Here is a 19196-nt window from a genome sequence, read left to right as displayed (position 1 = left end):
TTTTTTTTTTTTTTTTTGGTACCAGGGATTGAATTCAAGGGCACTCAATCACTGAGCCACATACCACATAAATAAAATATTTTGTATTTTATTTAGAGACAGGGTCTTACTGAGTTTTTAGCACCTTGCTGTTGCTGAGGTTGGCTTTGAACTTGTGATCCTCCTGTCTCAGCCTCCTGAGCCACTGGGATTATAGGCCTGTGCCACCACACCCAACTTCCATATAAATTTTAACAAGCTGAAAAGCAGAGAGCATTTCTTACAGTTTAGCACTCCCCCCCTCACAAATAGCTTTTATTAGAATAGGAGTGGATATAGGTATTAGTAAGTGCTTCATTGACTGAAATAAAGATTAGGTCTGTACCAGAGAGGTCATTCTGTTCCTGATGCCTGCACCTTCATGTTGCCTCTGGGAGGCAAAGCCTCCAGTAGGATACTTGGCTACTTTAAAGATGGTCGGATTCATCAAGAAAGTCAGTGCCTTGCCAAGAATTGTGGCTCCAGTTGTGAGATAAAAAGAAAAAAATACAAAGGCCTTATCTGAACACTGAGTCCCTTGCTTTGTCAACCATTCAGGTCTGTCCAGAGTTAAGAACCTGAAGGAACTTCACACCATAAGGTCAGAAAATGTCCTCAGGGAGGCCACTTTATAAGTCTGCTCCTGATGATGAAAGATAGGATTGCATAATGAAGGACAGTGTTTATATTGGAGCCTGCCCATGATGTTTTCACATGTACACCAGGCTGTTCACAGGGGTACTTGGGCTTTCACATGGCATTTCACCTCGATCTCCCCACTTTATTATCCAATCCTAAACACTTCTATTCCCTTAGTTACCCTTTGGACAGTCACCAAATCCTTCCTTCCTCCCTCCCTCCCTCCCTCCCTCCTTCCCTTCTTTCCTTCCTTCCTTCCTTCTCCACACCCCCCCCCCAAACCCACCAGTACTATGGATTGAACCCAGGGGCACTCTACCACTGAACTATATCCCCAGACCCCCAGCCCTTTATATTTTTATGATAGGGTCTTGCTAGAGCTTGAAGTCTTCCTGCCTCAGCCTCCAAGTAACTGGGATTACAACAAGCATGCACCACCATGTCCTGCTAGTAATCTAAGTCTTATATACCTCACAACAAAATACCTGGAAAAAAAAGAAAAAACCTAGGAGAAAGTTTTGATGGCCTTTTCTTTTTCTCTATTCCCCCGCCCCACCCCACCGGCAACACATACACCTTTTTCTCCCCCAGTACTGGGGATTGAATCCATGGCATAGTGCATGCTAAACAAATGCTACACAACTAAGCTATACCCATGGTCTTATTTTTATTTATTTATTTGTTTATTTATTTATTTTTGGTACTGAGGATTGAAACCAGGGTTGTTTTACCACTGAGCTACATCCCCAGCCCTTTTACATTTCTTATTTTGAGACAGATCTCAGCAAGTTGCTTAGGGACTTACTAAATTATTGAGGCTGGCCTGGAACTTAGAATCCTCCTGCCTCAACCTCCCAAGTTACTGGGACTATAGGCATGTAGCCCGCACCTGGATTCCCTTTTTATTTTTTATTTTGAGACAAGGTATTGCTAAATTGTTCAATCTGGCTTCGGACTTGTGGTTTTCTTGCCTCAGTCTCCCCAGTAACCTAGGATAAGAGGCGTGTGCCATCATGCCTGGTGCCTTTTTCTTTAAAGGCAGGAAAATGTATAGGATGACTCATTTAGTTCTTGCCTGCTCCTGGATTCTGACATTTTATTTGCTCAGCTTTACAATCTACTCAGCTCTGACTTTACTCTTCTCCATTGTTATTAACTGGAGATAATAACTGGTTCACTAGACATATTCACTGATTATACATAATAATAAATTTTCTTTAAAATACATAGGGAGGGTTGGGGCTGTAGCTTAGTGGTAGAGCGCTTGCCCAGCATATGTGAGGCACTGGGTTTGATCGTCAGCACCACATTGAAATAAATAAATAAAAGTATTGTGTGTATCTACAACTAAAAAAAAGTTAAAAAAAATACATAAGGAAAAATCAGGAATGGTGGTGGCACATGCTTGTAATTCAAGTGACTCAGGAGGCAGGAAGATTGCAAGTTCTAGGCCAGCCTCAACAATTTAGTGAGGAAAATAATAATAATAATAACAACAACAATAATAATAATGGAAGCAAGGGACAGAGAGAGGACAGTTACTGGTTTCAGGAGAGCAGTTGGATATGATATTCTATAGTACAGTAGAATAACTACAGTTGATACAATTGAATATTTCAAAATAGCTAGTAGTGGGGCTGGGGGTATAGCTCAGTGGTAGAACACTTGCATGCCATGTGTGGGACCCCAGATTCCCTTCCCAGCATTGCAAAAACAAACAAAAATAGTAGAGAGAATTTTGAATGTTCCTAAAATAAAGAAATGATAAAACATCTGAGGTGACGGATATGCCAATTGCCCTGATCTGATTATTACACATTGTGTACATGTATTGAAATGTTATACTGTACCCCATAAATATGTACAGCTAATATGTGTTAATTAAAAATAAAAATGTTTGAAAAAAATCAGATAAAATAAAGAGTAGTATATAGTGTTCAAAAGCAGACATTATTATTATTATTATTTAAAATATACAATATTTTTGGTGATGCATAGATAGTGATAGTTCAGTATTTTTATAAAGCATGAAAAAGACAAGATTGAGAAAAAGATAAGAGTGTGAACAAAGGGACAGGCATTAAAGAGCCTCTAAGACATTAGCAATGTTCAATTTCTTTCTTTGTTTCTTTTCTTTTCTTTCTTTCTTTCTTTCTTTTTTTTGTTATATTGGGCATTGAACCCAGTGGGGCACTTTACCACTGAGCTACATTCCCAGGTCTTTGTTTTGCTTTGAGTTGCTGAGGCTGACATCATCGAACTTGCAATAGTCCTATCTCGGCCTTCAGAGTCGCTGGGGTTACATTTATTTGCCACTGCACCCAGCATGCAATGTTCAGTTTCTTAATAATGATGAATACATGGTGTTTAACTTATCAGTATCATTATTATTACTTAAAATATACTTGTTCTATAAATATTCTACCATTAATTTTTTTAAATTAAAAAAAAAAAAAAAACAGAAGGCACACACCCTTAAAAGAAAGAGTAGGTAAGGTAAGTGAACTAAGATAATTTTAGAGCTGGAAGAGAGTTCTAGGAAGCCATTTTTTCCCAACCAACTCATTTTTTTAAAATAATTTTAATATTTATTTTTTAGTTTTTGGTAGGCACAACATCTTTGTTTGTATGTGGTGCTGAGGATCAAACCCGGGCTGCACGCATGCCAGGCAAGCGTGCTACTGCTTGAGCCACATCCCCAGCCCCCAACCAACTTATTAAAGAAAATAAAACAAAAGCCAGAGAGTTTAAGTGACTTGTTCAAGTGACTTAGTTTATTACGGAATCTAAACTAGAACTTAGGTGGGCCTTCTTCCTATCAGGGGTTCCTCCTCCAGACCCACCCTGACATTCACCCTTAGTTTTCTACTGTCTTCCAGCAGTCACATCTCTGGACTGCATACATCACACATCATAAAACTCACTTGCTATATCTTTGTTTCCTTCCAAATTTGATGTGTTTTCTTTTTCTTTCTTTCTTTCTTTCTTTCTTTCTACATCACACATCATAAAACTCACTTGCTATATCTTTGTTTCCTTCCAAATTTGATGTGTTTTCTCTTTCTTTCTTTCTTTCTTTCTTTCTTTCTTTCTTTCTTTCTTTCTTTCTTTCTTTCTTTCTTTCTTTCTTTCTTTCTTTCTTTCTTTCTTTCTTTCTTTCTTTCTTTCTTTCTTTCTTTCTTTCTTTCTTTCTTTCTTTCTTTCTTTCTTTCTTTCTTTCTTTCTTTCTTTCTTTCTTTCTTTCTTTCTTTCTGTGTATGTGTGTGTAGGAGATCAGAATTGATATCCTCTCCTTCACAGACATATCAAACACCTAAAAAATCAGCTGAGGGCTGGGGATGTGGCTCAAGCGGTAGCGCGCTGGCCTGGCATGCGTGCGGCCAGGGTTCGATCCTCAGCACCACATACAAACAAAGATGTTATGTCTACCGAAAACTAAAAAATAAATATTAAAAGTTCTCTCTCTTTATAAAAAAAAAAAAAAAAATCAGCTGAGCCTGGCTGGTGTGGTGACACACACATGTAATCCAAGCAGCCTGGGAGGCTGAGGCAGGAGGATCTGAAGTTTAAAGCCAGCCTCTGCAAAAAAGAGACTCAAAGCAACTCAGTGAGACCCTATTTCTAAATTTAAAAAAAAAAAAAAAAAGAAAAGAAAAAAGTAGAGCTGGGGATGTGACTCAGTGGTCGAGTGCCCCTGAGTTCAATCCTTGTTTCCCACCCCCCACCCAAAAAAAAAAAAAAAAAATTGTAGAGAAGTAGTTCTGGATCTAGTTCTCTACCACTATTTTTTTTTCCTTATTAATTGCAGCTCTCCTGATTCTCTGTTCCTCACAGTATGACCTGCTTCAATATGCAGGCCACCTTTTGGGCCTCCAAATTACAAAAGGAAGAGTTAGGATCTGAGAGTTGATAAAAGAAAACTACTTTATTTTCCCCCAAGCATAAGGTCTCTTTTGGTAAAAGTGAGCTCTTCTGCCACCTTGTGTCATAGGTGAGAATATCAAGCCCTCAGATCATTCCTACCACAACTACAAGGTGGCAGTACTGCAATGTGGCATCTAGGAACTAACCTACAGAAAATTTCAAATAGAACAATCAGGTAAATATCACAAAGGAGTAGAGAACCATGTAATCATGTTAAGAAAACAGTAAATAAAAACCATAAAACCCAAGAAAGGCAATGGATCCCTTTATTTTGCCCTAATCACCTCCTGTGCTAAGAGTATCAGGCAACTGTAGCAGGGAAAAAGGGAACAATACTAATAAATATTTGCTCTGGTTGGGTGTGGTGGAACACAGCTGTAATCCCAGCTGAGGCAGGAGGACTGAAAGTTTGAGGCCAGCCTCAGCAATTTAGTGAAGCCATGTCTCAGAAAAATAAAAAGGGGGCTGTGACTGTGGCTCAGAAGTGGAGTGCTCGCCTCGCACGTGTGAGGTCCTGGGAAAGGAAGGAAGGAAGGAAGGAAGGAAGGAAGGAAGGAAGGAAGGAAGGAAGGAAGGAAGGAAGGAAGGAAGGAAAGAAGGAAGGAAGGAAGACATTGTGTCCATCTACAACTAAAAACATTTTAAAAAGGGTGAGGGGACTGGGGATGTAGTTCAGCAGTAAATTTCTTTCCTAGAAAGCCTAGGCCCTGGGTTCAATCCACAGTACTGGGGAGAGGGAAGGGAGTGGCTTGCTCTGTGTCTGGATGCCCATCACTTCCTCTTCTTCCACTTTCAGCTAAAATGTCCTTCAGTAACATTTCTTCCCTTTAGTTTTCCCCACCAAGACTTCTGTGATGCTCATTTTAGCCAGATTTCAAGCTGTATTAAAGTGTCATGAGACAGGGTGGTATTTAAATGAAATTTGATTGAAATCTCATAAGGCCCCTCCTGGAAAGTCTTTTGCACCAAGCTCCCTTTATAACTGTACCAATCAGTTTCAGCCTCCAGAGCCTCTCATATCCGGTTAAACCCATGTTGGCTCCATTGGAGGACATTTACAGTGGGTAGAAAGGCTGCAGAGGCTCTGGACTTCGGCAAGTATCTGAGTAATTTCTTCTTTATGATCTACTTAGCTACACCATCAAAAAGTCTTTAAAGTATTACATTAAGTGTATACTCTTTGTTAAAAGATGCAATTTTGGAAAAAATTTTCAACATCACTTACTTGTCTAGGAAAACTTTTCCAAACTGCAAACCTATCGCATTTAGCTCTTCTTCACCTCTTAACCCATTAATCATAGGAATGTTAACCTATACTTACTTCACTATTTAGGAGTGTGACAATATGCAAAACTTGATAGCTACATCTATGCTCTTGAGTTTATGTGTATAACTGTGAATGGATTCTAGAGATATTTTTGTTTGGACTCTCCATTTATAGAAGAGAAAATTTAAATCCTAAGAATTTAATTAATTTTCCTAATGTGATATAGTTAATAACAGAGCCCTAGAACCCAGTTATATTGATTCCTATTCCAGTTCTCTCTCCAGTGTAAGTCACTGAGTCATTCTGTCCTACTTTCTTGTTCTCTCTAGAAATTGCATTCCTTAATAGAAATCTCCACATCCTTTTATGTTGGTGTATCTTTGTGCCTGTATCAGTGGGCATGTATTGAATGTGTACGTGTCTATCTGCAAGTGTCAGTGAACATATCACTGGATGTTTATACCCTTTATGCTAGGGAAACCTCTAGGTAATTACAGTTCTCTGTGTCAGCACCCAGCAGTAAAGTCAGGGGAAGACCTTCCAAGTCAATCATTAATAAACAGACTTGACTCTTTCTCCAATCAGCTCTATCCCTGGGTCTTCAGGAAATAAGACAAAATAATTAGGGTGGAACCAGACTCTCACAGGGTGAAACCTGGTTTCAGGGCAAGTGAAAGCAACTACAGCAAGACTATAAGGGGCAATGACAGATTAACAGTGGACTATCTTTGTCATGAGTGCTCAAGCTAACATGGATACCATCTTAGTCTTCAGCCTAATCATTGTATCCTGTGATTCCAACAAGAAAGGTAAGTACTTGCGTAGAATAATATCATGGAAAAGAGAGGCCTAAGAAACATTTTGAGTCTCTTACACCAGAAGGGAAATAGCCAATACCCAGCAAGTGATACTTTCCAGAAGTTATACCATACGTCCTCTTGCCTCTAAGCAGGATTGCAACTTACTCAACTTATTCATGATGTAAATGTAATGCATTCTCCTGTATGGCTCATGTAATTAACATTAAAAGTTATTTCACTGTTATCTTTCTTTATGAAAGCGTGCTGTCACAGTTTCCATATTGTCCCCACCTAAGACACCCAAATTCATAACTCTTTATAAGACGTTGCCTTCATTTAAAAAAATGTAGTCATAGATGGACAGCATGCCTTTATTTTATTTATTTATTTTTATGTGGTGCTGAGGATTGAACCCAGTGCCTCACACGTGCAAGGCACGTGCTCTACCACTGAGCTATAGCCCCAGCTCATGTTGCCTTCATTTTTAAGGTGGCATGTCCACATATTTAGACAGGGTGCTGTGGGTAGGGAGAGCTGAGGGAAAAGGTACTGTGAGGGTGGAATGAAACCATATGCTGTTCTTTGGTAACTTTATTTAAAATATGGCTTTTCAGCATTTCCTAAACATTTCATCTCTAAAATTAGCTATTTAGAGTTAAGGAAAATAGTGGAAGGTGCAGTAGTTACCAAATATAACAAATTATGAAAATTCCTATACCCTGTAAATCGCATGTGTACCAAAATGCACAGATAACTATGATCTATGAGTCTGTGAAAATCCATAGAGATAAAATGTCCAAGGCAATACTTAATATACTTCCAAACGTGCTCTTTAATACAGTTGGCAGAAGAAGAGGGAAAAGAGAAATCATCATTTTTCCTTTAGGGAATAGATTAGTTACTCTTTCATTAACTTGGTAACTTTATTTCACTTTCCTTTTTCCTAACAGCAGTAGATTGGTATTCAGTTTTCTTTATAATAGGCTAATTCTTACTTGTATGCATTTGTTTGTTTTAAAGTCTTTTTTATAGGAAGTATTTAATCTCCCTGGCTGCAAGTTTTATGAGTAGGAACTTTATTCTTTTGTTTCCCTCTCCTATGCCCAGAATTCCAACAAGTAAATACCAATAAATTCTGACCTTTTTTCCCCCTAGACCTCAGAGAAAGCAGCTGCCAAGTGGAACAGTTCCCTGGGCTCTTCCCAAAGGATGTGAAAAGCATGAGGGAATTCCTAATGCAAGGTAGGAAACAAGGCCCTATCTAGAAAAACACTTTTCCGTACCAAGAAATTTTTGTCTTTAAAAGGTGCCTTGTCTCCTTCCTTCATAGCCCAGATCTCAAATATACTATTTTAAAGATATGTATCCCCTCCCCCTGGAGACTTTCTGAAAACTAATCTTTAAATTAACTTAGTACTTAAGGCATGCCTATATAAATCAAAGATGGGGACAAAGAAAGATGAGACAGCACCTGTTCATTGCATTAAAGAAAACAATCTATGAACATTTCTCTGTGCTGAATTTACAGCAGTCACCTATCTTTATGAAACCTATAGCAGGATGGAAGAAAAGCAGGACTTGCATTATTTAGTGTCATAAATACATACTGAGAAAGAGGTGAAAGTGCAGCAATGGAGTTTAACAGGGGTCACGAATGGAACTGAGTTAGCTGGGCACTGTTCATATTTTTTAAAAGCTTCATTGTTCTCTCTGGCTCTTCCTTCAGAAACTCACACAGAAGCCAAAAGGGCCACATTTATCCAAAATCAGACTATGGCTACCCTGCAGTGCCTTGGCTCTGGGAGCAAAGTGAAAGTCAACCTTCTATACTTGGAGGGGAGGCCAGAAGTCAAACCTGTTCTGAAGAACCTAAGAGTCATTGCTGCTCCCCATAGAAACAGCTCTGCTTCCCCAAGCTGTCACCTAATCCCCACATCCAAGTTCCAGACTGGATCCATTCTAACAGGCAAAGGTGAGATTGGAAGAGACGGATGTATGCACTTTTAATTGACATAGCAGCTGGTGTTTAGTAGCAGCTAAAGAAAGCCACAAGGAAATAGATTATCCTCCTCTTAGGTGAATCTTTATTTTCTCTGAGAACCAATTTTCTGTTTTTTTTTTTTTTTCTAAGACATATGCTTTTTTTTTTTTTTTTTTTAAAGAGAGAGTGAGAGAGGAGAGAGAGAGAGAGAGAGAGAGAGAATTTTTAATATTTATTTTATTTAGTTCTCGGCGGACACAACATCTTTGTTGGTATGTGGTGCTGAGGATCGAACCCGGGCCGCACGCATGCCAGGCGAGCGCGCTACCGCCTGAGCCACATCCCCAGCCCGAGAACCAATTTTCTAATCCCAAAGATCCCTTCTAGCCCTGGTATCCTATGTTTTTTTTTTTTTTTCAAATGATCTTCATTTCTTATAACTCTTCTTTGACAATATTTTTAATTTTTAATTTATTTTGGATACACACAGTAAAATATTCACACAGCACACTGCAGTGAAAAGTAAGTCTCCCTTCTATTCCTTTCTCTTATTCCTCCAGTTCTCTATCCCTGAGGAAACCACTTACTCAACCTATTCTATTTCCTCCCAGAGATGCTCTAAGCATGTATGGGTGTACATAAATGTACATAATGTACATAATAATAATGTGCATAAATGGTTGCACACAATTCATACTGTTCTGTGCCTTGTTTTTTAAACTTAACAATACATCTTATAGTTTGTTCCATGTCATTATATCTGCTTTTTTTTTTTTTTTTTTTTTTTTTTTTTTTTTGTGCTGGACATTGTACTATTGTTCCCAGGGCCAAGCCAGGTAAATGCTGAGCACAAGGCTATCACCGAGCTACACTCCCAGTCCTGCCTCATTCTTTGTGTGTGTGTGTGTGTGTGTGTGTGTGTGTGTGTGTGTGTGTGTTCCTGGTGATTGAACCCAGGGGTACTCTATACCACTGAGCTACATTCCCAGGCCTTTTTATTTTGAGCAGGGTCTTGCTAAGTTGCTGAGACTTTCCTAGACTTGGGATCTTTCTGCCTCAGCCTCCAGAGTTGTGAGATTACAGGAGTATGCCACCACACCTGGCTCATGCCTCATCGTTCTTTTTAGCAGTTGTACAGTATTGTGTCGCTGTACCATGACTTATTCTACCAGTCCTCTATTAATGAATATGTTGGTTTTTCCAGTCTTTTGCCATTACAAACAATGCTGTAGGCCATGACAGTGTACACTCTTCTTTTGTATTTGCCAATTAGCAAGAAGATAAATTCCAAGAAGCAGGATTGCTGCATCAAAGGTTTCATAGAAAATAAAAGAAAAAAAATATAAGATTTTGCTAAGTTCTTCTCACCACTTCTCAGACATGGTCCTATTTTGCATTCCCACCTACACTGTGTGAGAATACTTGTTTCCCCTCATTTACTCAGCAGGGTTTTTGTTGTTGTTGTATTGTGGCTTTTGTTTTTGTTGGGTTTTTTTTTTTTTTTTTTTTTTTTTTTGGTACTGAGGTTTGAACCTAGGTATACCCACTGAGCCACATCCACAGCCTTTTTTTTAAAATATATATTTTATTTAGAGACAGGGTCTCGCTGAGTTGTGTAGGGCTTTGTCAAGTTGCTGAGGCTGGCTTTGAACTCACAATCCTCCTGCCTCAGCCTCTCAAGCAGGTGGGATTATAGATGTGTGCCAAACCACGTCCAGCCTGGGCAGTGGTTCGTGACCTCAGTCTTCAGTTTCTCTGCTTTTGCTCTCCTTTCTTTTTTCTACCCATTCTTTTTGTCAAGTAGTTTCTCACCAAGAGATATTCTCACCAAGACAGTTCCCCCCTTTATATATAGGCCATCCCTTAGAGGCTGCTGCTATACTGCTGGAAAAATAAAACTTGACATTTTTAGAGAAACTGAAGGATTCACAAGTAAAATAATAGGGAAACAAGTTTAAAAACTAGAGATTGGGATGTAAGTGGATAGACTCACAGGATATGACCTAGCTATGGTAAATTATATATCCTCACATGACTTGAATGTTACATTCACTTTTATTATACTTTCTAAAATTCTACCAGTGTTGACTGTATGATGGAAAAAAAATAAACTCTTAAAAACTCAAAACCCTTTAGCAGGATTTTAGACTTTCTGTTATTCAACATCAATTCAATCAGATTGTGTTCCTCTTAACATGTGACACCCTGCTTGATTCCATGGTAGTAATGATGGAGAATTAGTGGGCCTATGTCATTTTGGAGTCTACAGGGCTTGGGTAGAATAAACATAATATTATGCATTGTGGAGCTCTGGGAAATTAAAGACATTAGTTCTTAGAAATTCTAGACAAGGAAATCTGGGAGGTTAAGGAAAAGGAGAGATGCCAAAGATCAACCTGACCTAATTAGAAAATTTGCCCTGAGCAAGCCTCCCAACCTTCCTTCATGAGGGTGGTTGGTTTGGGGATTCAGAATTTAAAGTAGACCCTATATTATTTGAGTCATGTGAAGAGACTTAATGGAGGAGTAGTCTGAGAACCTAATCATCATTCACCATATATTTCTATAAAACTATAATGATGAATCCCAAACAATGTAAAACAAGAGTTTTAGAAAGTATAAACAACTTTTGAATCATAACCTCTTTTATAAGTTTGAAACTGCTTCTTCTGAATTTACACCAATTTGATTACCAGTATGTGACAGATCTCAAATAGGATAGAAATAAAAATTAGGTAAATACAAATTTACAAGGGTCATAAAAGAGATGCACTCTGAATGACTGCACTGTGATGAGATAAGTCTACATAGGGGGATGTCCAAGATAGTTCATGAAAATATCCTCAGATAAAACAAGAATTTGAAGCCATAAATAAGGATGGGAATATTCTGCAATGTTATCAGAAGACATGGGTGGACAAAGAATGAAAAAATAGAAAGAAGGAAACAGTTGCTGTTTATAGAATTTAGTCAAAGGAAAGACCCTCTGTTACAAATATTCTGAAATTTCCTTCTTGTGGAGAAAAATTACTCACTAGGTCTTTATCACTGATGACAGAGTCTATATTTCCTAGTTCCTTATTGTTCAGATTCTACATTAATTAAGAGGAGAAACTTTCCAGTCAGGTGTGGTGGTGCATGACTGTAATCCCAGCTACTTGGGAGGGAAAGGCAGGAGGATCACAAGTTCTAGACCAACATGGGCAACTCAAAGAAATCTTGTCTCAAAATAAAATGAAAAGGGCTGGGATCCAGGGATGGTGGCACATGCCTGTAATCCCAGCAACTTGGGAGGCTGAGGCAAGAGGATGGCAAGTTTGAGACCAGCCCCAGCAAATAAGTGAGACCCTGTCTCCAAATGAAAAGTAAAAAAAAAAAAAAAAGAAAAAGAAAAAAGTTCTGGAGATGTGGTTAAGCACCCCTAGGTTCGATCCCCAGTATAGGGGATGGGGAGGGGAACTAATATTGCAATTCCATCACCACTGGGAATAAAGTGTTTTTATTTACAAACTCCCTGCTCCACTTTGGTGCTATAACCTAACAGATGAGACCTGAAAGAGATGAGCTGCCAATGGACTTTCATTTAGAAGGTAGGCTGAAAATACACTGACAGATGAAGCCTATTTAGTAGAATTTGAAGCAGTGTTTCCCAGGAGAAAGGAACATCTGCCACAATGAAATCCATTATCCCTGTGGTTAGAAGGCAGAATTCTTCCACTTAAAGAGACAATCTCTAGGTTTTCCTTCTTCTTTCAATCATAATATCACTCAATTTGCAAAGTGTTTTTATACCCACTTTCTCATTTTTATTTGTTTCTGATCTTTATAACATCCTTGAGAAACAAGTATATGAAGTATTATTTGTATCATTTTCAGATTAAGAAAACCAAAACTCAGACAATTTATGTACCTTGTCCAAAGTGAGATAATTACTTATTTTCACCTGGGATTTGAACCCAGGGCCTTGTGCATTCAAGGCAAGCACTCTACCAACTGAGCTATATCCCCAGCCATCATCTCTCTTATAAACATATATGTTATCACTTCATAATTTCTTTCATTTTTTTCCTTTGAACCTGTTGATTTTTAAGTCTATCTCTACCTCTCTGCCCACACTGTCTTCCTAATTCAACTGAAATCAGGAACTATTACTTGCCTGATCTATGGCAACCAGCCTCTGAAGAACTATCATTTTCACATGAACTTAATTAGGACATATGAGAGTAATTTATAAAAGTCACATCGAATTTACAGACTTTAATAAGCAATTATATAAGACCATCAAAATGGACAAGAATCACTATCTGATTTGGATTAGGTCAATTCTGAAGGCACATGAAGCTATTAGTTCCAGATTACAGCCAGAATCCTTCTGCTCCTCATCACTTCCACTCCTAGACTGGATCACCCCTCATTTGAATTTCTTTGACAGCCTCCTAGCAGGTTATCCAGCTTCTACCCTTGCCCCCCACAGACCATTTCCAACACAGCAGTCTAGTGATCAAAACAAACTTCTGTCATTCTCCTGCCCCAAATCTTACAATAGATCTTATTTCAATCAAATAAAAACCAAGATCCTTAAACCAGCTTATGAGTCCGTAAGTGATATTAACCCTTTTCTTGTGGAGCAATTGTCCCCCTTGCTGAATCCATGCCATCTCACTGGTCTTCTTGCTCTGCCTCTAAAACTGTAACATGCCAGGCACATTCTGCCTTGGGGCCTTTTCTCTCATTTCCCATATGCTTGGTTACTACTTCCCCAGGCATCTGTTCAGTGGATCCCCTCAACTCCTTCAAATTTTGGCTTAATTCTCAATTTCTTAAAAAAACAGTCTATAATGCAGGTTGCCCACCTATTGCCCATTTGCATCCCTCGAACTTTGTTTTACGTGTTTTTTTGTTTTTTTTGTTTTGGTAGCACTTATCGCCTCTTAACATACTATAATGTGTGTTATATTCATTGTTATCTGCTTCCCCCATCCCACCCCACAACCCTCCCTCCTCTTTGCTTGCTCTCTTGCTAGAATGCATCCAACAATATATAGAAAATACTGAAGTAGTGCCTGGCACATAATAGATACTCATTTTTGGACATCTGCTGAATAAATGATTGAGAAGTATGTGAACCTGGGTGGACTTTCCATCTTCCGGTTCCTTTTGCTTTCCCAATTCCCTCTCACAGTAGTAAACAAAGGATGCACTAAACAGATTTGCAGCAGCCATTCAGGAAATTATAATATTGCACATCTTTGAACTTTGGAGCCACTTTTATTAAAGAAGGAAACTTCCAATACTGTTACACCCTCCATATTTATTATTATTACAGCTTTAAGAATGATAGGCAAATAAGATATGGCTTACTCTTTTACTCTGATCCTGTGTTAGTCAAAGGCCCCATAAGGACTTAATCCTTATCTCTTCTTATCCAAATTCATAATCCTCATTTATTCTTGGCATTATTTTATACTCACACCCTAAACCTATGGACAGACAGGTCAATAGGGCCACAGTTAGAAGTTTATCAGGTGATTAGAACAAGGGTTTTGTCAGGTAATATCAAGGGTAGATAAAATTTTCTCTGAAAGTTGTCCTTTCATTGTTTCTTTTTGTTTTATAGCTTTTTTGCCAGGGATCTCCCAATGTAAGTTCTATCCCATGATGAGGACGTCATCAGAGACTTTTCCCATCACTACCACCTCCACAACTTCTGGGAATGAAGAAGAAGAGAAAACTACAAGTACTGGTGATTTTTCTAGCCCTTTGACACAAGGTACAGAATAAGCAGAAATATAAAACAAAAATGAAAGAAATACTTTTAGCCCCAACATCAGTATGGGTTCGTAAGATTTTCCTGGAGTTTGAGAAGTTAGACTTTACATTTAAAAATCATTCAATTTTTTAATGTAAAAATTAGCTTCTCTATAAAGAAGGTCCCAGAAATGTTTGTAGTTTGACGCCATCAATGAACCTTTACCTCCACACAAATGAGCTCATCGTGTAGCTATTGTTGGGGATAGAGTAAGTTCAGTTCATGTGGTGGATAATTCTAATCACTGCATGCATAGGTGGGTAATATTTAAATGCTACGTAATTATTTCAGTGGTGATACCAACCAACTGCATGTTTTCATCCTCATTGTTTTTAGAAACAACACTCCCAGCCATGTGTGTTGCTGCACATCTGTAATCCCAACTGATTCAGAAGACTGAGGCAGGAGGATCATAATTTTGAGGCCAGCCTCAGCAATTTAGGGAGACCCTATCTCAAAAAAAAAAATAAATAAAAGGGGATGTGGATGTACTTCAATGATAGAGTGCCCCTGGGTTCAACCCTCATCACCACACACACATACATATACACACTTGAAATAAAGAAAGAAAGAAGGAAGGAAGGGAGGGAGGAAGAAAATAAATAGAAAAAAAAAAAGAAAGTCCTCTCTAAATTGTCTAGCACTCAAGTTTTGTAAGATTTGAATTCTGTAAATCTGAATTACATCCTAGATTCTACCAAAGGAAAAGTAAATATGAGATTAGAAATAATAAAATGCACATGAGCCATTTACCCCAGATTTGTTTTTTATCCAGAAGCAATGCTAATTCACCTTTGTTCCTCCTATAACCCACAAAAACCAAGAGAAGCACAGAAAAAAGGTGATTTTCTAATCCCACACAATGTGTCAGAGAAAGTGGGTAGAGACTTTGAGAAGACTTGAGATGGAAAGGTAAAGCTTAGAACTCCTTGTGCATTCAAGCCTTCTCTTCCTCTAAGAATGCAAGAATCAGCCCTACATGATATGGAATCCCAAATACAGAGAAATGATTCATTGGGTGTATGTTGCAAAAGAGGTTAGAGAAGAGACTATCGTGCCCATCCCACTCCTGATTCTGAGTCTAAAATGGAAATATAGCCTCTGCTTCTGAGTCAGGCTGGGTCCTTCTTAGTCTGGGAGCCAGGAGAACTTCAAGTCAAAGGGTCAATCTACTCCCTTATTCAAATTCTCTCTCTCCATTTAGTCACAGATGAGGACCTAGCAAAAAGGCAGAAATGGAGTATTGTGGTCAAATTTCTGATTGCTGTCACCCTGTTGGTCACTGGAGTTGCCATTATGATATTTGTCATTTTTGAAGTCCCATGCCCTGTAAGTTTGCTGGTATATTGGGTCCTGGGACTTGATCTTTAAAGACCTCCTTCTGTTCCAAAGGCAGCTTGGTTTAGTGAGGAAAGCAGACGTTGGGGTTTTGATAAATCTGTTACTCACATTCATTAGCCAAGTGGTTTGGTTAAAGTTGATTGACTTCTCCTACTATAGTTGCCTCATCTGCAAAATGGGACTCATTTTCCTTGCATGCAGTTATTCATGTTATTAGAGCTCCTGTGTGAGAGGCACTTGACACATAGGAGACACTCACTCCATGTGAGTTCCTTTGACTACTGCAAGACTTCTCTAGGAAGGGTAGTTCTAACACAATGGTGGTATATACCTGTAACCCCAGCAACTCAGGGGGCTGAGGCAGGAAAATTGTAAATTAGAGGCTAGCCTCAGCAATTTAACGAGAACCTGTCTTAAAATAAAAAATAAGAAGAACTGGGAGCTCAGTGGTAGAGCACTAGTACTACAAAAAAGAAAGAAAGATGATTTCCTTTAAATGTTCTGGCATGAGGTTTGGAAGATAATCAAATGTTTATCAGCCATCTAACCAAAGTCGATACCAGAGGTGCTGGGGATATAGCTCAGTTAGTTGAGTGCTTGCCTTGCATGCACAAGGCCCTGGATTCAATCCCTAGCAGCACAAAAAAAGAAAAAGAAAGTTGATACCAGTCATTTTTCTCCTTCAGAGTCGATGCCTAGGAGCCAGAAGACTGTGCCAATGCCAGCAGCTGTGGAGAAGGCAAAAGAAGGGAGACCAGCACCCTGGGGCAGCTGAATCCCAGGCAGATTCTCAGCCTGAGAAGGGAGGTGTTCACTGTGTGGTTTATGTCATTTGTTTAGAGAAAACAGGATTAACATATAAGTGCAGGGAGGTTGGGAACTGCTTTAGTTATAAAGCAAATGTGGGTAATTTTTCTATATGTCAGCTATCTGTACTGCTATTTTCCTAACATCAGTCCACTCTCATAATCCAATGAGATACTTACTGAAAATACATACTTCTGGGGACAGATAAAGTAAATCACAGTGTCTAGTGGAGCCAGGAATCTTATTTTCTTTTTCTTTTCTTTCTTTTTTTTTGAGATGAGATCTTGCTATGTTGTCCAGGATGGTCTCAAAATCCTGGATTTGACAGGCATGGTGGTGCATGCCTGTAATCCCAGCAGCTTGGGAGGCTGAGGCAGAAGGATAGAGAATTCAAAGCCAGCCTCAGCAAAAGCAAGGTGCTAAGCAACTCAGTGAGACCCTGTCTCTAAATAAAACACAACAAATAGGGCAGGGGATGTGGCTCTGTAGTTGAATGTCTCTGAGTTCAATCTCCAGTACCAAAAATAAAAAATAAAATAAAATCCTAGATTAAAGCCATCCTCCTGCCTCAACTTCCTGAGTATCTAGGACCATAGGGCTATGCCAACATGCCTAGCTTATTTTTAAGATTTTTTTTAAAAGGTCCCTAAGTATAGGTGGATTTACTGTGAAATAAATGAAGCTTATGCTTCAGGACCCATGGACCCTGTTCAAAGCCAAGCATCAGATTATGTACTTTTAAAATTTGTATTGTTCTTCTTTAAGAAGGCTCCCCCAAATTGTAAAATCTTTAGAATTCACAGATGTATTCATCCTGTCCTTAGTTAACTCTTCTTTTTTATCCTTATGGTATTGGGGATTGAACCCAGGGTCCACGTATGCTAGATAAGAGCTCTATCAGTGAGCTATATCCCCAGCCCCAGGTGATTCTTATGTAAAGCAAAATTTAGGTACCACCACTCTTGAACACAGTTTGAAGACTTGGCATTGCAGCTTTCTTCTTTTTCTTGTCTCTGGGTTTCCTGACACAGTTATAAATTAATAGTGCCCTTTGGTTGAAATAGACACCATACCACTGGTTCAGCATGGAAACTTTTAAATATATTTCCCACTAGGAGTAGACTTGGCCTTTCAATATGAGATATTGCTGGGCACCTTCTTCAAGACAAATAATGTTCCCTAAGGCAAACAGGCTTTAAACATTATTTTATTCACTTATTTTTATGTGGTGCTGAGGATTGAACCCAGAGTCTCACATGTGAGAGGTGAGTACTCTACCACTGAGCCACAACCCAGCCCCCTAGGCTTTAAAAATTAAACAAGGCTTTAAAAATTAAACTTTTGTAGAATTACAGCATTGATAATAGTCTCAAAGATTATCTAGTTCAGGATGGTACACATACTGCTACTCTTCCATTCTACATCAAGTGCATATGTCAATAATCAAGCACGGCACTCTTTCCACTCAGACCTGGCATTACAATTTTCCTTATCACAGTGCTACAGGCACCCACTGCCAATTTCTTGGTGAACTCTGGCCTAGGTTAATATTTTCTCCTAATATTAGGTGATAATCCTATACAAATAGCATGATTTTATAATAAGGTATAGCTTAGTTCTTTACTCCACATTATCATTTCTACTAAATATCGACAGAAATAGGCTTGAAGGGGACAACAACATCCAGCTCAGAATTAGAGGTAATCATGTAGCAGCTACTTGGATTGAACTTCTATGAACGTAATAGGCTACTGAATGAAAAGGGGATGAAAACAGTAATAAGGTAGCAATTTTATACACATAATTTCATTTGTTTCTCACAAAAATTCTGGGAGGTAGCCAGGATAGGTAGCTACGTTGTACTGATACTTAATTAGAAGGTTAGAGAGGATATGTGACTTTCTCAAGGTCACAAACACTGGTAGAAACAGAACTAGAATCCATGTTTTTTAATTGCTACACTAATATTTATTAAATCCTTCATCTAGTCCACAAAATTTTATTGAAAACCTGAGTGTCTGCTTCCCTGTTTTAAAGATGTTTATAATCTAACTGGAAAGAAAAATCTTTGATTAAAAAATCATAATTATGTTCATAACAGCATAATAGGCACTTAGAAAACTTGATGGCGCCTGGGGTCAGCTATGGTGAGTGTGGAATGAGATTATTAAAAATATTTGGCCAGACCCAAAAATCTCTGTTCAAATCTCTGCCTCTTTTCAAAACAAAATGAGATTGTTTGGGCCTCATTCAGGAATGAAGCAGAATCCCTGAAGCATCTTGGATCCAACCCAGTTGCATACTTAGGGCCTTTTCCATTCAAGGCAAACAGATCAAGCAAGGGGTGAATGGCACTTTGCTAGTGGGCTATAATTCTCATTCATATGTGCACCTTCTTCATACTTTCTATGTAATTATTGGGTAACGAAGAGGCAAAATGAAGTGTACTTGGAATTATATGGGGTTTTGTACTTAGCAATCCCTTTGTTGACATATCTTTCATTATCCTTTATATTTCCCTTCAATCTTTAGGTTGGACAAGACATTCCTAACTCATCAAATGCGAAGAAAACTACAGAAATTACTATTATCCACCAGACATACTTTTGA

The 19196-nt window shown here is 38.6% G+C and overlaps 1 protein-coding gene and 1 non-coding gene across 4 annotated transcripts; one reads left to right on the top strand and one right to left on the bottom strand.

Annotated features, from left to right (window-relative positions):
* Nucleotides 1–6599: 6599 nt before the first annotated feature.
* C7H17orf78 (chromosome 7 C17orf78 homolog) lies at nt 6600–19196 on the top strand. Of its 3 annotated transcripts, XM_026398070.1 has the most exons (8): nt 6600–6657; nt 7804–7890; nt 8366–8614; nt 14247–14399; nt 15643–15767; nt 16466–16586; nt 16797–16805; nt 19129–19196. In XM_026398070.1, the coding sequence occupies exons 1-8, from the start codon at nt 6600–6602 to the stop codon at nt 19194–19196; spliced, it is 870 nt and encodes a 289-aa protein (XP_026253855.1). The 3 variants fall into 3 exon arrangements, with proteins under 3 accessions (XP_026253855.1, XP_026253856.1, XP_026253857.1); XM_026398071.1 differs by lacking the exon at nt 16797–16805 and having other exon boundaries at nt 8375–8620; nt 14247–14372; nt 16466–16588; nt 19119–19196; XM_026398072.1 differs by lacking the exons at nt 14247–14399; nt 15643–15767; nt 16797–16805; nt 19129–19196 and having other exon boundaries at nt 8375–8620; nt 16466–16554.
* Nucleotides 12565–12632, bottom strand: Trnas-uga (transfer RNA serine (anticodon UGA)). Its single transcript has one exon. It is a non-coding gene; the product is annotated as a tRNA-Ser (tRNA).

This window comes from Urocitellus parryii, chromosome 7 (assembly GCF_045843805.1).
Source record: "Urocitellus parryii isolate mUroPar1 chromosome 7, mUroPar1.hap1, whole genome shotgun sequence".
Lineage (NCBI taxonomy): Eukaryota > Metazoa > Chordata > Mammalia > Rodentia > Sciuridae > Urocitellus > Urocitellus parryii.
This window is presented reverse-complemented; position numbering and strand designations above follow the sequence as displayed.